The sequence below is a fragment of the Simochromis diagramma genome, unplaced genomic scaffold (assembly GCF_900408965.1).
Source record: "Simochromis diagramma unplaced genomic scaffold, fSimDia1.1 OVJJ01000603.1, whole genome shotgun sequence".
Taxonomy (NCBI): domain Eukaryota; kingdom Metazoa; phylum Chordata; class Actinopteri; order Cichliformes; family Cichlidae; genus Simochromis; species Simochromis diagramma.
In genome coordinates this window covers 15,806,962-15,822,688 of record NW_024387414.1, presented here as the reverse complement: position 1 = coordinate 15,822,688, position 15,727 = coordinate 15,806,962, and the positions used below count along the sequence as shown (strand labels likewise).

General features: G+C 38.8%; 1 protein-coding gene across 1 annotated transcript in view; it reads right to left on the bottom strand.

Moving 5' to 3' along the window:
- mafa (v-maf avian musculoaponeurotic fibrosarcoma oncogene homolog a (paralog a)) overlaps window positions 1–3,421 on the bottom strand; it is a 75,563-nt gene extending 72,142 nt beyond the window's left edge. The window contains exon 1 of the mRNA XM_040011208.1: window positions 1,999–3,421. Within this exon, the coding sequence (XP_039867142.1) occupies window positions 1,999–2,966 (968 nt within the window). The 5' untranslated portion in view covers window positions 2,967–3,421. The remainder of the gene's footprint in view (window positions 1–1,998) is intronic.
- Window positions 3,422–15,727: the final 12,306 nt, after the last annotated feature.

Genomic DNA, 15,727 nt, shown 5'->3' with positions numbered 1-15,727 from the left:
TCTAGTTTCATTTCTGTGTGTTTCACTCACAAACAACAAAGAGTCTCAGGACAACTCAAAAGAAAAGTGAGAAACTTATTGAAGACAATTACATACATTTATTGCATATCATTTAATTGTATGAAATGAGAAACGAGCACATATGAACATCACATATGGTTAGTGAATGAAATAATTTTGCACAGCAAAATATATATATATGTATATATATACTATATGTAAGATGAAAGATTAATTAACATATTTTCAAGATTTATTGGCGAATGGTACTCCCCCCTTTTATACATGCAGGGTGACACTCCCTGACGATCTAATAATGTCCGGACATTATAGATTAGAATAATTACTTATTGCTTTGCAAATGTTTACGTTTATTTAAGAGAAAACAACAGTATACCCTGAACTGATGCTAATATCTCCAAATGATACGACTAAGTCGTAAACGAATGTCAGATCTATCTTCTTGGGAGATGGAAAGCTAATTTTCCACATGACATTTTTAGTGCATTTCTGTTCAGAATAAGTCAGTTCAATCAAGAAACACATTTTCAAAAGCACAGTAATTTACTTAGACTCCGGTTGTGAGAATTGTCTTCTCCAAATATACTTTTTCTTAATATAGTTATTTAAAATATAATAATAAAATGTGTGTCGGACACCAGATCTCTCACACTTCGGTTTATAGCACATGCTGCAAAAGCGCTGTTTTATGCACTGCACAATACTGCTCACTGTATAAATTGGAGCCGAGCCAATTTCTCTTAATCAGTGTTAAAAATAGTTTTGGGCAGCAATCTTATTATTAATTATCCTAGAAATCTATATGACATAAGCTGTAGCACATGATATCTTTTGCATCATAGATTATAAAACTTTGTCTTTAAATTACGCTTTAAAAATTATTCAAATGATGACAAATGCACAATGGAATATATTTAAATAACAACATAGGCTTAGCAACAGACTAAACTTCCAGGAAATTGACTGGTAATTTCCTTCATACTGAAGTCTTTTCTTTTTCCCCTCGCACCAGGGTCCCCGCCGACAAACTTCCACCAGGAATGCCAGCGCATTCACTGCAGTCTTATGACAGCCGATGGTGGTGCACTTCAACACAGCTGAAATGCACCACTACAGGGGATGGGAAGTCCTGTCACTTTTTTGTCTCTGTCCCAAAAAAGTGAGGAGGCCTAAATGAAGTATGAGTGCCATGCTGGAGTCATCCGACAAAAAAGGACATCTTCAAGCATAGAAAGAAAAACCATACATGTCCAGCATGCAGGGCAGTTCAATAACACATCTCTTTAAAACAATGAAGAGTTTGTAATGGATACAGTCTTTTGTTGCTCCACACAATAACAAGCAAACGCATGAGATGAGGTGGCGTCAAACGGCAGGCTTGCAATCCTCCAAGTTTGGCAGACAAAAAAAAAATTAAAAATAAAAAAAGGAGAAAGAAAGAAAAAAAGGAAAAACATACTGTCGATGGATGCACTTTTGATAAGAATCTGTACACTGAATCAAAACTAAAATGATGAAAAAGGGCCAAGTTGATGAACTTCAAAGGAGTATACTTAGTGCTTGCATGCACACTTGGTATACTGCGGCATAAAGTTGGATCAACTTTCAAATATCAAACACTGCAAATCTAATGAACAGAGATGAAAAAATCTTGACAGACAAACTATGTGTAATATACTGAGTATGATAGCAAAAAGTAGAAAGTTTTCTCAATACGCCTCTTCTAGATTAAAAAAAAATGCGGATAACAAAGCCCTCCAAATCTACAGCAGTGGTAGAATGGAGGGAACTTGTTTTCAAAAAAATAAATGTAATAAAAAAAAATCAAAAAGTTGATAAATTAGTTCTTGATCTAGGCATATAGTGGGATTTGCGTCAAGTAAATAATAAAAAAAAAAGTTTCAGAATGAAAACTTTTTACGCGGGGTGAGTTATTCATCTGATATAGTTTTATTTCGCGATAATGTCGAAACTCACATGAAAAACTCCGGAGATGAAGGGTTGTTGTCACTGCTGGATCCATTTTCTCTGAAGCCGTTGCTGATGAGCTTCTCATACTTTTCTTTGTACGCGTCCCTCTCCCGGACCAGCCTGGAGATCTCTTGCTTTAGGTGCTCGACCTGCTGCAGGAGTTGTGTCTTCTCTCCCTCCAGGACGTGCCGCTGCTGAACTCGCTTGAACCGGCAGGACTGAGCGTAGCCTCTGTTCTTTAGGGTCCTCCTCTTCTGTTTCAATCTGATCACCTCTTCTTTGCTGACCCCCCGTAGCTGCCGGTTGAGCTCCCGCACTGACATGGTCACCAGCTGCTCGTCTGTGAACCGCTCCTCCAAGCGCATGTGTGGGTGATTTGTCCCAGAAGTGCCGTTGGACTGGACGCCCGGTGCCTGGTGGTGGCTGCTGCTGTGGTGGTGATGGTGGTGGTGGTGGTGTTGCGCTCCGTTCTGAGCGGCTGCCGCAGCAATTACTGCCGACACCACCGCCGCGGCGGACCCCATCTCTTCCCCGGCCATGGTGCTTCCTGCTCCGGCTGCACCAGCAAACTGCTGGCCCCTGGCATAGCCATCGAAAGACTGGAGCTGGTGACTGCTGTTGATCAGCGCCTCGACCGCGTCTTCGGGGCTGAAGCCCAGCGCCTCTGGATTCAGCTGCTGTTGATAACCGGACATCCAGTAGAAATCCTCAATGTGTGTCTTCTGCTCACTCCCCGAGCCCGGACTGGGCGCCGAGAAGCTTGGGGAAGGGGGCACCGAGCTGCAAGGCGTGCTCATCGGGGTGGAAGACAAGGATCCCCCGGCGATAAGGCGACTGCACTGGCTGATGTTGCGATCGGGCTCCACCGGCTCCTTTTTCACTTCAAACTTCATCAGATCGAAGTCATTAACATATTCCATGGCCAGGGGACTGGTGGGCAGGTCGGAGTTGCTCATTGCCAGCTCTGATGCCATCCTCTTGCTGCTGACAGTCCTCCAAACGGGGTGAAGAGCAGCTGTCAAACTGGGTTGGTTGGGAAGAACGTGAGCCAGTTTGATTTTTACGCGTTTGTCTTGAAACTGAAAAAAAAATTAGGTTTTCGGCGTCCTTTTTGCAGCCGCGGACTTGCAGGCGTGTGTGAGTAGAGTTTCTTTGCAGAGTCTATTGCACTGACACACCAGTGCCGCGCGTACGAGTAGCGGAGTCCTTTTTCAGCATGTGAAATTCGGCGGTTTTGGATTTCAAACATTTAACACTTTACGGTGTCTTCATGAATACATTGCGCACGCGGAGAGGGAAACACACCGAAAGTCAGGGAGTAAAAGCTCACTTGCACGTTCTAAGCCGCTGTCTGGTGGGGCGATTTTTTAGTGGGATCACACAGCAGATGAGTTTAAGCATTGTAGCCGCTCTGACGTCAGGCTGGAAATGGGAAATTGACTCGGACGACGAGCCAATAGGGTCGCACACTCTAACAGCTAATTAACATATTAGTAGCCCAGAGAAACAAAACTTTTATCTACCGTCAATGGACACCAGCTGACTGTCAGTCGGAGCATAGATCCTTTTGTTCTTTTTATCGTAATTTCGATTTCATTTTATTCATTCATTTATTTATTTATTACTTTACTTTTTCGAAGTATGAGTTGTAAGTGGAACGAAGCAGAGCATGCATGCTCTAAATTAATTACAAAACGGAGTTGTAATGCTTGACATATAGAAAAAAGAGAGAGAAAGCAATCATAAAACAGACCTTATATAGTTCGCGTAACCCTGTAGCATAAACTGGTTATACATTTTAAGACATAAGTCTTAATCTTGCGAACATTACCTGAAAAAAACCCGTCCACTTCCTAATGGCAATGTCTGATATTTGTCTGAATGTACAGCACAATTAAAACCTAGAAACTATGTTTTATCAACTAAATATAAAACAAAAGTGGCATGTAAGAAGCTGCGCGGTAACTTGACAAAAAAAGGGAAAAAAAAAAATATGAAAGGCGGATTGAAGAGGTTGTCATGTTTTCGCACACCATTGTAAAACTCAACACTGCCACCTTTTGGGCACGCTAGTGAAAGGGATTCCCCTCCCCATCCAGTCCACACAATTTTCGAAGAGTTGAAAGTTGAATGAAACATATACTGTTTGCAAAACACAAACACATGTACACGGTCCGAGTGTCGTTGTTTTCTTCATTTCAGTAGGAAAAAGACACGGTACCCCGACTGAATTTCAAACATCTTACATAACAAAGTCAATTTTGTGTTTTATGGAAGAAGTCATATCAGAGGAAGTGGATGCGAGTGAACCCGCTGCTCAGTGCAAACTGATATTCTGTGGAAGCCATAAAACTCACTTTATCTGAGTACATTGCTCTTTATCTCAGTTCAGAGGTCTCCTGCATTTAATTGACTTGTGTACAGCACTAACATGAGTCAGTCTTGGTAATCCAGCTTCCACTGTAAGTCCTGTCTAGTTAGGTGGTTATAGTTTCTTTACCCCAGTGGACACAGCATGACTTTTAAAAATCAGAATAAATAGTAAGGTTTGTATACAGTTTGTATACAGTGTATTGTTGAAGTCTCCCATTAATGTATAGGCAAAATGAAATTAACTAATGACTAATAGCAGCTCACTTAAAAAAAATAAAGCAGTTTGTTAGGGAAAATAGTGATGTAAGCCACACTGGCCCTGTCTTACTGGCCACAAGAGTGTTGATTTCTTTTGTGGCCTATTTTGACATGGTGCTGACAAATAACCATTTCTTTCCTGTGACAAAAGCCTATAATCATAGCCTGTTTCCCTCTCTCTTGCCAAGCGTATGATCTCATCTTTGCAATGATGTATATTTTTAGATTTTTGTATGCGTCCTATTTAATGATAGTTCAACTCAGTCACGTGGAAGATGATCTTGACAATAAACCAGATATGTTACAACCACAGGGAGTTCAACACTTGGCTATGGCTGCCCAAAACTATAGTTCAGGTTATGTCTTTATGTTTTGTTGACATAACATTACAGGGATTATTTAAGTATTCTGATTCTGATTTTCTAATCATTAAATGGGAGAAATACTAGTTATATATTATGAATTTGGTAAAACAACAGACTTTCAAATATTTTATTACATGTTGAATAAATTAGAATAAATGCAGAATAAAAGTTTTTTTATAAGGCTGTGTTTTGTGTAAAAACATCATCATTACTGTTACTGAATGTTTTATTAAAGGGTAAGTGGATGTATCCATTTGTATGGTAATTGAACGCTACATATGGCTCAAATAAAATTCAAACAAAACCCTATTGTTTGTATTTCCATTCTGTTGCCTTGTCATCTGTTTGGGCTTACCTGTTCACAGGAAGGCACAGCAGCGGCCTGTTCCCTGGGGTGCGGCCACAGCGGACTGAGACTAATATACAAACGAAGGGAAAGCTCATTAGTCATGACAGAAGAAAGTGGCGAACCTAATTTAGCTGCTTTTGTGCCTTTGAAGTTATTGATGATGCAGAGCTGCGAGAGATCTACATGGAGAGAGATCAGTATATGCTGTGAAGACAACTTATCGAACCGGAAAGACAGAAGTTCATGGGATGAGATGGAACAGCAACGCGAGGTTGACTTATAAAGATATGAAACCATCCAGCCTCATTAAATAGGTCACCTCATTTTTTCGCTCAGGCTTTTCAGCAATTTGAAAAAAAAACCTGGAGGATTTTTGAAACCACAGCAGCCACATGAAACTGAAGAGTGCAGCTTGTTAGAATGCTGTAGTCATTAATGTTCAATGTGTTCATTGGCTTTCCAAACTTAAGAATCGTGAGACACGACTGAAGAAGGCTATTTGTGTATATACTCACTTTGTGTGTCACCTATTTCACTCATTTTATTTAATTAACACACATTTTCATGAGTTGCCACAAGGGGTGAATCCACATATTTGATTTGGCATGGATTTTTGCCCTTCCTGGCATAACTCTCTCTGGGATTTGCGTCCCTTCCCACTCTTGAGCTGGGGATCTTTCACAGGTTAGGTGAATGTGTTAAACACTGAATTATGGATCCACTTACATGTTATCAGTTCATTTGCTTTGACTATGTTAAATTTGCTAATCTAAAATGCATCATGTAAACCGTCAATTGTAATGCATTAAACACTGTGTAGTTGTTTACAGTGTACTGTTTAAAAACCAAACAAGAAACAAACAAGAAACAAAACAACATGATTTGTAGTTTCGGTCTGTAATGGTTTATGATCAATCTAGGGTGTTGGTCATGTTCTAATTTGATTTTCTGACCTCAGATTAGATCTGATCAGCTAGGGGCCATGCTCCTGTGATATCTAAGTGTTAGAGGTGTCTTTTGTTGGCATTATGTTTTTAATCCTGCAGACCTTGCTGAAGGAAATGCCCGCAATGCACGGAAACAGGAATAATAGTGCAATTATACATCTTAAACTTGTTTGATTTTAGACAACAGACTGGTGACTTTAATATTTTTATGTTGGTTCAAAGGAAGAATATTACGTCAACATATCTAGAATATTAAAAATGGCTTTGATAAGATAAGGACTCAAATTTACTTCTCCATTACTTCTACACACATCTGTTGTGTGACTCCTTGTCTATGGTGACACTTATTTTTTACAAAGTATATAGTCAGTAGTTGTTAAACCTTAGAAGAGAATTTTAGCATTAACATGAATACTGTCTTTTAGGTTGGTCTTTTGCTGTTATCTTTCTGAACTTCTCTCATTCTGGTTAGCTCTAGAGGCAACTGAGCAGGAAGATCAGAGGTCAGTAAGTTGTCTTTTGTATCTGTTAGACTTTATGTGTGGTGGGAAGCGGGTTCCTCAGTTTCAGGCAGGGCTAACCAGAGACTGTTACTGTATCCATGTTGGCACTCAAATCCCTGGAAGCCGATAGAGCCTGCAACCATACAGGCAATTTAGCTAAAAAAAAAAAGTTTAGTATGGCTTTACCAAACAAGAAACCAAATAAAATATAGCATTCTGAGCATTACTTTTAACTGTAAAATGAAGAAGACAGAAAGGCAACCCATGCTTTACATCTTTACTAACGAGACGAGCTGGTATTGCACTGCTGTAATGCAGTTTCATCAACAGTTTAGTGACAGCAACAAAGCCGGAATATCAATTTTCACCCTACCAACAGAATGTGGGCACAGCCATGTCACAATTACTTTAATCCATTAGTCAGAAGAAGGGTGAGGCAGACAAGGGTGTGATAGAGGACAGAGAAGACAAAATAAGGTCAGGAGGAGAGCAGGGTTGTAGTCTGAGGTGGAGTTTGGTTAGCCACTGTGACACCGGTGGAAAATATTTCGTAGCCTACAGCTAGTGGGCTTTATGTAAGCAGAGAACTCTGGTGTCTGAACACAAGTTAGTATCAGTTCTTTGGCTTCATGGCAAAGAACCAGCAGTAAACCAGTGAATGTGTTACAGTGCTGTGAACAGCACAGTCACACATGTTTTCTAGACTGTCTTAGTGTCACACGACCCGGGGATGACACATGAGTTTTGAGGTTTTATCTCTCATATTCCATTCCCTCCCCCCAGCTGAATATTTGTCAAGTTCAGTGACATGGTTGCTAATTAATACTATGTGCCCAGTAAATGTATGCTATTCTCTTCACCCCATGCTAAGTAATCGAAGAAGACTAGTCAATACTGTACAAGAGTTGGCAGAGTGGTTTGCATATTAGCCATAATTACATTCACATGAACATAATGTATTGGTTTACTGTCATGTGTAAGGTTAATGTGTATCACAATTAAATGATATATTAACTGGTGGATAGCTTTCCCAAAGATGTGCACTTTGTGGGGATAGGTTAATTGAAAAATCTAAATTGCCCATAGGTGTGAATGGCAGTCTGTCTCTGTGTGCTAGCCCTGCGACAGACTGGCGACCTGTCCAGGGTGTACCCCGCCTCTTGCCCTATGACAGCTGGGATAGGCTCCAGCGCCTAAAAGGACCCTGAAAAGGATAAGTGGATGCGAATGGATGGATGGAACATAAAATATGTTTACTTCATTGTTTGCATTCGCTGTTTTACAAACAATTAAGGGGTGTTTTTCCATACAATATACAATATAGCAGTTCAGTGCTGATATAGCACGTTTGTTACCATAAAGCAGCTATTTCTCAATTTCCAGGCTACAAGATTTTAAGCTGCAAACATGCAATGTTCAGGGGAGTTGTTGTGTTGTACAGAAGCATCTGGAAAGTATCCAGCCTCTAACTCCTGCTGTGTATTTTCACAAATTCAAAAATGAATAAATGCACAATGAATATCAAAAAACAATAATTATTTGCTTTTTTTTAAGCTAAATTTTTTTATGATACCTTTTTTTACTCCTGTCATTTTTGTTGAGTTGATCATCATGGCAGTGGTAAATAATAATATGATATAATACCACCTAATGTTATACCTTTCCATGTGACTCTATACAAGGGCTTTAGCTTTAGTTTAGCATTTGGACATGTCCTTATTTATGTTGTTTTTCCATTCATTTGTCACCTTCTACATGGTCATTACAGTGAACCTAATGAGACTATCTCTTTATTATGTTCAACACAGTATTTGTCAAATATGCCAATACAGACTATTGACTTAGTGAAGATAAACAGTCTGCTTATGACAAACAACAGTTTGATAAGATCCACAGAGTTTTTAGAAGGGTTCTCAAATCCAGTGTGTTGTATGTTGGTACATAAATCTAATACTTCTCATATACAATAAATGATGTGGCCTCAGGGCTATGGCACAAAATATTATAATGTTTAGAAAAGCAGGATCTTCATTTTTTATCAGTCTTGTGTGATGAAGTGATGAAATAGGTCTACATATTTGTGAAAATAAATAATAAATGAATACATTAAAGCAGAAACAATTGCACAAACTTATTCCCAACTACATGCAGACATATACAAATGCAAAGAGAGGCACACACCCATGCGCATGCTCAAGCCTAATGAGAGATTTTCTGACCTTTCTTTATACACCCCTGGAGAATATTGATGAATCCCCTTTTAAAAATAACTCTCGCTTGTAGGGTCATTAAATGATTTACAGTTATATCAGAAACACATAATTATTGCATTTATTATGCTGGACTGTACAGGGCTGGTCCATTGTGGTAGGAGGTGGTCCTTTTAACACACAATATGAACAATTAAAAGTTTATTCTCTGCGAGTGTACTCAGTACTTATGTTCTACTCTAAAGGTAGCATTGGTAAAAAAAACAAAAGAGCAAAACACTTTACAGCTTTTATAGTGGTGCATTAGCTATTGTAAAACTAAAGCTGTGCCCTTTATAATGGATTGTCTGATTAACTAAATAAAAAGACTATTGCCAAAGAAAGAGTACAAAGTGTCATTATGGGCTTTACCTCGTCATATTTAACGTTTTCCATAATGTCCCATAATGTTAAAAATCTGGTCTTGGATTTCAGCCATTTCTAATCACAGGATTTGCAATGACATTTAAGCCTTTTATCGTCATACATTCCAAACCTGCAATGTGGAAACCTTCGTCACAATGAAACGTGAGTGGATGAATTTTGTCCCCTCTTTTACCCATGTCAAATCAGACATAATCTAACACGGTGAGCAAAGCAACTTCAGGCGATGTCACACTTGCTCTTCTCCAATAAGACTGACTGTGACATTGAAACTGTGAGGCTCATTTCTGACCTGCAAGTACACACCATCTGCTTTAGAGAGTTACCAATATTATCAGAGTTGTTGCATGTTTAAATCCTGCAGTCTTGATCTTTTCCTAGTAATGATATCTTCTCAATTGTTAACGCTGCTAAGCTGGTTAAAAGTCATCTGACTGTGATTGTGAGCATGGCCGTTCAAATATTCCCACTGGGTGAGGCGCTTAACGTTCATTTGAGCTCTGTGTTGAGCACGGCATTAAAAACCCAACTGAAGCCCAAATGGCGATGATTTAAATGAACTCATTTGAAGAACATTTAATTACCATTGGAGCGTAATTGAATGTTTCTCTGAAGTGCTGAGTGATTCCTAATGAAATGGGAAGATACTGACGAGGCTTAGGAGGCAGGCTGAAAGTCAGGCCCATTCTCAGCCTACAGGACTGATAAAAAGATCAGAGAAGCACCTTCTGGATAAATAAATCTATCACTGTTAAATGAGCCTAAAAAATGCGCTAAACAATCCTGAGCCAAAGGCCTGCTACTCTTCAAAAGATATGTTTTAGTTCATTCGCAAACTCTATTTTAATGATTCATTTTAATGGAGATTTTAGTGTGGACATTGATGAGTGTGGACTCATATAAAAGAGGCATAGGTAAGGAGGGGGGCGATAAGATATTCACAGGGCTGTTTGGCCTGTAAAAGTCTCTTCCTCTGGAGACATGTTGTTAAGCTAAGGCAACTAGTGCCCCACTGTATTTGTACGTGAGAGACACAAGACGTGCAGGTAAATAATTGTCAGTCTTTATGAGTGGCAGAAGCAGAAGCAGTTTACAGACACTGAGATTGTCAGTGTCTGTAAACGTAAAGACCTCTTGAACAAAAAATGAAAAAAAAAAAAAGGAAATATATATTTTATTTCCAAAGCATAATGTCAAACAAAAATACAAATATAATTTGAAAAACCACCTGTTTTTTTCAGTTTCATCTTCTGTCTAGGTTTTTCTTGGTAACTCTATTTGGTTGTAGTCTGTCAAAGTCCGGTTTGTTTTTGGAATGAGGGTTTAACATAAGGCAAACAGGAGCTGGTTAGTTAAATGTCACTCTTGCTATTATAGGGTTAAATCTAGAGTATACAAGCTAGCAGTCTGTATCGTGAGAGCATTTCCTGCGCAACAATGAGTCTCCGGGCTTGTCTGACAGACACAGAGACACAGAGGGAGATAGGCAGAGAGAGCGAGCGAGCGAGAGAAAAACAGCGAGATAGAGAGATAGATCACCATTGCACAATGCGTACATTTATATCTCTTGGCAGCTAAACTGATAAAAGTTCACATTGCTTTCTTGCAATCAGCACATGATGATAATTCAGTCAATGTGGTGATTAGTGTGTCAAAGCATCAAAATTCCCTTTGCATCCTGACACGCACGCACACACACACACACACACACACACACACACACACACACACACACACACACACACACACATAAATGCAAGTATCTATGGATCTGTAGGTGTCATACTAAAGTGCATGTCACAGGCTTATCATTACCAAATGCTGTTTAGTATCCTGAATACCAATAAATGCATTACATTTTTGGCTGTTTGACCCAAATTTTACACAAAAACAAGTCATACATTTATTATTATTGCTATTGCAAAAGAGTGAATAATTGCTAAGCATTTGTTTTTGTCTAAACATGGTGAAAGTGAGGATTATTACCCCAACAGCTTGGAGTCTGGCCATGTATTGATCCACTGTAGTGTACTCCACGAAAAGTAAAGGATGAAAGAAGGGAATTTTAGAGTATATCATACTCAGTAGTAGCATTATTAGCAGTGGTTTGAATAACTTTTCTAAATATGAATACTCAACAACAACTCAGTAAAAGAATGACTAAATAAAGGACAACCTTATAGTGAGGTGCTAAGGACTTAATGCTCAGTAGAGGTCAAAACCCTTAGCACCATTATTTGTAGGCTGTTTGTACTGAACGCTGGTACCTTAATGGTAGCTTCAAAGTAGAATGTCACAGGTTTGAGTTTGGTATGTAACTTCATCAGATATTGCAACTGCCACAAGACTAAATGCCAGATTTCTGTGAGATTTCATGTTCTGATGAAATGAGTGAGTTGATCAGTAATACTTTTCAATGCAACAGTATGTGTAAATGTTTAAAGTGACTTTAAATTATTTAAGCTATTTCTCTGAATGCTAACAATGCTAACATGGCCTTTAGTGACAGCCAGCGGCCTCTGAACTGTAGTTCATAACAAATTCAAATAATTTCAGGTGGATTTATTTTGTGTATTTTGTGCAAGTTTTCCTAAAAGATACAGTTTGACGATATTCATCAGCCACAGTGCTACGAAGAGAAGACAAAATTACCAATTTGGAGATTTCATTTAAAGTCAGGCAGGACAGACAGCTAAATGAATGATTAACCCCATCAGTTTTTTTTAAAACTGTAGAGTCAGTGACAAGCAGTTTAAAACCTTATGTTATAGAAATGTCAGATAAGGTTGCTGGTGTAAAATAATAAATAAAAATGGGAAAAAACCTCACCAAGTAATGAGTTGTAATTGACCTCTCCTTCCACAGGCATTCGTGCATTAAAAAGCCTACCTCAGAACAATATGGCAGCCACATTAATGCATTATTTCAGTAAACTAGCAACCAATGTGGCACCTGCGTGTGGATACAGTATTAATGCTTACTGCACTCTGCCACCCACCACACATGCACTTTTCACAGACACACACACATTCAGTCTATACTATGCATATAAACTACATAGAATATGCTTAACACTCAAGCTAGGCATTGTTGTTGTACATTCAGGCTTGTCAAAGCAGTTAGTCAAATGTCTTTCTGTGCAAGATGCTCTTCCCATGGAGACATAGGAACTAAATTGGCTAATAAAAAGTCATGAACTAAATTGTAGTTTGTGACTCCACAGCTCTGTCATTGGACTGCACACAGACAATGACACCCAGTAGTCGAAGCACATCCTCTAACCAGACTGACATTCCAGGCCGCAATTACAGCAGAGGGCCCACCAATCCAGACCAAAACACCTACTCACAGAGACAATGGCATAACTGTTCACACACAAGGGCAACCCTCATTATCCTGTCTGCCTTTCCCCTCTGCTCCTGGTCCAATCTTGTTATTAATCTTAACTCATTCATTAGAAGAATCCTCAATCATTGCATGCTTTCACATTTATGTAAAGGCCATAACAACAAGTCCTGGTAGTGTGTTTGCTGTCAGGCCCAATAGCAATTAATGTTTCCAAATTCATCTATGATTTCCCTACAGCGCTACATTTGTTTGACCTTGTTTTCCTTTGGTTTTACCAACATACATAACACAATGCACATCTGTCTTGTCACTGCAAAATCAGGGGTCCTCCTGGAAAATGCATTACACAAAAAAGAGACTACCGCCCTGTGCAACATAATCTATTCAATTGTGAAACAATTGAAGGCTATGTTACCAATCAAGTATTTCATAATTTGAAAAGTAAAAATTCCTTTTATAAACAATAAAATGATTTTTTTTTAAGAAGAAAATGAATTCCACGAAAGTACACGTTTGTTGAAACTTTGATGGTGACCCATGATTAATTAGGTTAATTTCATGAACATGATTATATAATGACATGTGAGCAATAGAAGTATGTTGGTTTGGATCTATGGGATGTGTCTATCCTTGTGTCTGCATCAAGGCTTCACAGAAAAGGAATTCTCGGAGGAACTGGAGAAATCTCATTCTGAAACTTCACAAAGATGAATGCACATGGTGTCCAGCATGTTTGGCATGTGCCTGGCAAACTCTGCTGAAGTGAATGTGTAGTTTTGCAAGTGAAGCAGGGATGTGACAGTATGACAATATGGTGATGCATATGGAGTGCAAAAGGTGTTTGGGAGATGAAATTTATTGATGGCACCGCGAATGCTTGTGGATAATTCCAATATTTTGGCTGATGAGACGAGTCCGACTCTCCAAAGGTCTGACAGAAGAGCAATATTCCAGCATGATAACGATCTAAAGCACACTGCCAAAATCACACAGAGGCTTTCTGAAGAAGAAATAAGTGAAAACTATGACCTGGCCAAGTATGCTACGTGACTTGAATCAAATATAACATTTTCAACACTAAAGAGAAAGATAGAGCAACATGTATGTGTGTCTGTCTTTTCCACCAAAGAGCAAATGTGTTAAAAAATAATTAATATAAAATATCTGCAAGTGGGACATCTTCCCTAGAAATCTATACACTGGTATCCAGGTGTACCATGAAAAACAAAACTGGGTGTAATATTTATTTATTTACTTTTTTAAGACAGAAAATACAAATGTCAGTGATAAAAGATATGAGGCCTGAACAAATTATATTTGATTTACTTTATGCTAGGTTACCCCTCCAATAAAACAGTGTAAAACGTAAATTTAAAGAGAATACACATTTCCAGATCATTTAAATACCATATTGTGTCCATACTTACACTCAGCCTCCCTTTCCTGACACATTTTGTTAATTTTCTCAGTTTCTTTAAGGTACATAAACCTGAAAAAAGTTAATGCTGTCCAAATGCTTGTATTTCATATATGCAGCCGTTATTCACACCAAGTAATTATGTGTTAATGGCCTGCTCTGCAATTTTGTGGGCAAAATCTGGTTTGTTATTCAGTGTGAGATGAAATATTCCAGATGTAATGGAAATAGCTTTAGCCCTACATAAATCTCAAGAAATGTTTTTTGTCTTAATATTATTTCTCTTAAAACCAAACTCAGTGGTGCTACATTACAAGCTATATCTTACAGACAGACAACACAGGGTGCTGATTTATTTTAAATAATAATACATGGCATGTAAAACCAATCTACAACAGCTCTTACAGAATTTTTAAGACTGATTAGGCCATATCTAAGCTACTCTGATCAATACTGATCAATGAGTAAAATGATTTGGCAAGGGCTCAGACACAAACAAAAGGGAACATGCTATAAAGCAAACATGTATTCCCACTCTTCGAGTGAAATTGCACCATAGATCAATGGAAGAAGTCGTGTTTGTTGGTGGCTGCTTTTCACACCATCAGCAGCAAAGCTCACTGCTAGGCTGCGCATGAACCTACTCTTGTGCAACACTCCCTCAATAGAACATTTGTTCACCATCTGTGACTGCTGCTCCCACTCCATGCACAGTTGAAGTGAAGACACAGCACTGCTCACTCTCGTACAAGGCAGAATATGTTGCCATTGGATTTTATTTAACCTTCTCCCTTCCATAGAAAATGCAAAATAGAAACTGTAAATTCACTCTGTTTATGACAGTGAATTGGCAAGCTTATCTGGGATCACAAAAATATAGTCAGTGCATGAATCAAACCTGTTTTTATTTATCGTAAGGACCCTTGACCAGAAAAGTGTGTTTTGATGACAGCTATGTGTTTCCCGTTGCACCCCATTCAGACCACAGTTGGCTGTTAAAGACATTAGCGCCGGCTGGAAATATTGCAAGAGTGCCAGTTAGACTCACACGTCCACACAGGCCTCATAGACAAACCTCAGCTGCAGACTGCAGGAGAACGGATGCATTAGAGACCACTACATTTTATATGCATGCAATTGTGATTTTATGCCCAGTGGAGTATCTTGATTTAGTCTGCAGGCGTTTGAAACTAAATGTAAAAGAGGACAGTGTGTTCTGATATTATATTATGAAGAATTTTCAGTAATCCAGCACTAGCTTAAAAGGGCCATTCAAACGTCTTTACCAGTACTTATTATAGTGCTGTCTATTGGAATATTTCTCTCAAGTCCTGTTATAAGAAAAGAATAACTAGTATTTTTCTACTATGACCAGTTACAAATCAACCCAGAGAACTTTACTGTGACTCAGGCTTTCAGCAGTTGTAGCACAAAGAGCTGATACAGCATCCACACTTCACACATGTCCAGTCTACACTGTGTCATTGTCCAGCACTGTGGGATCTCTCAGTTCTTTTCTTTTTCTCCTCTTTTGTTTGGTCA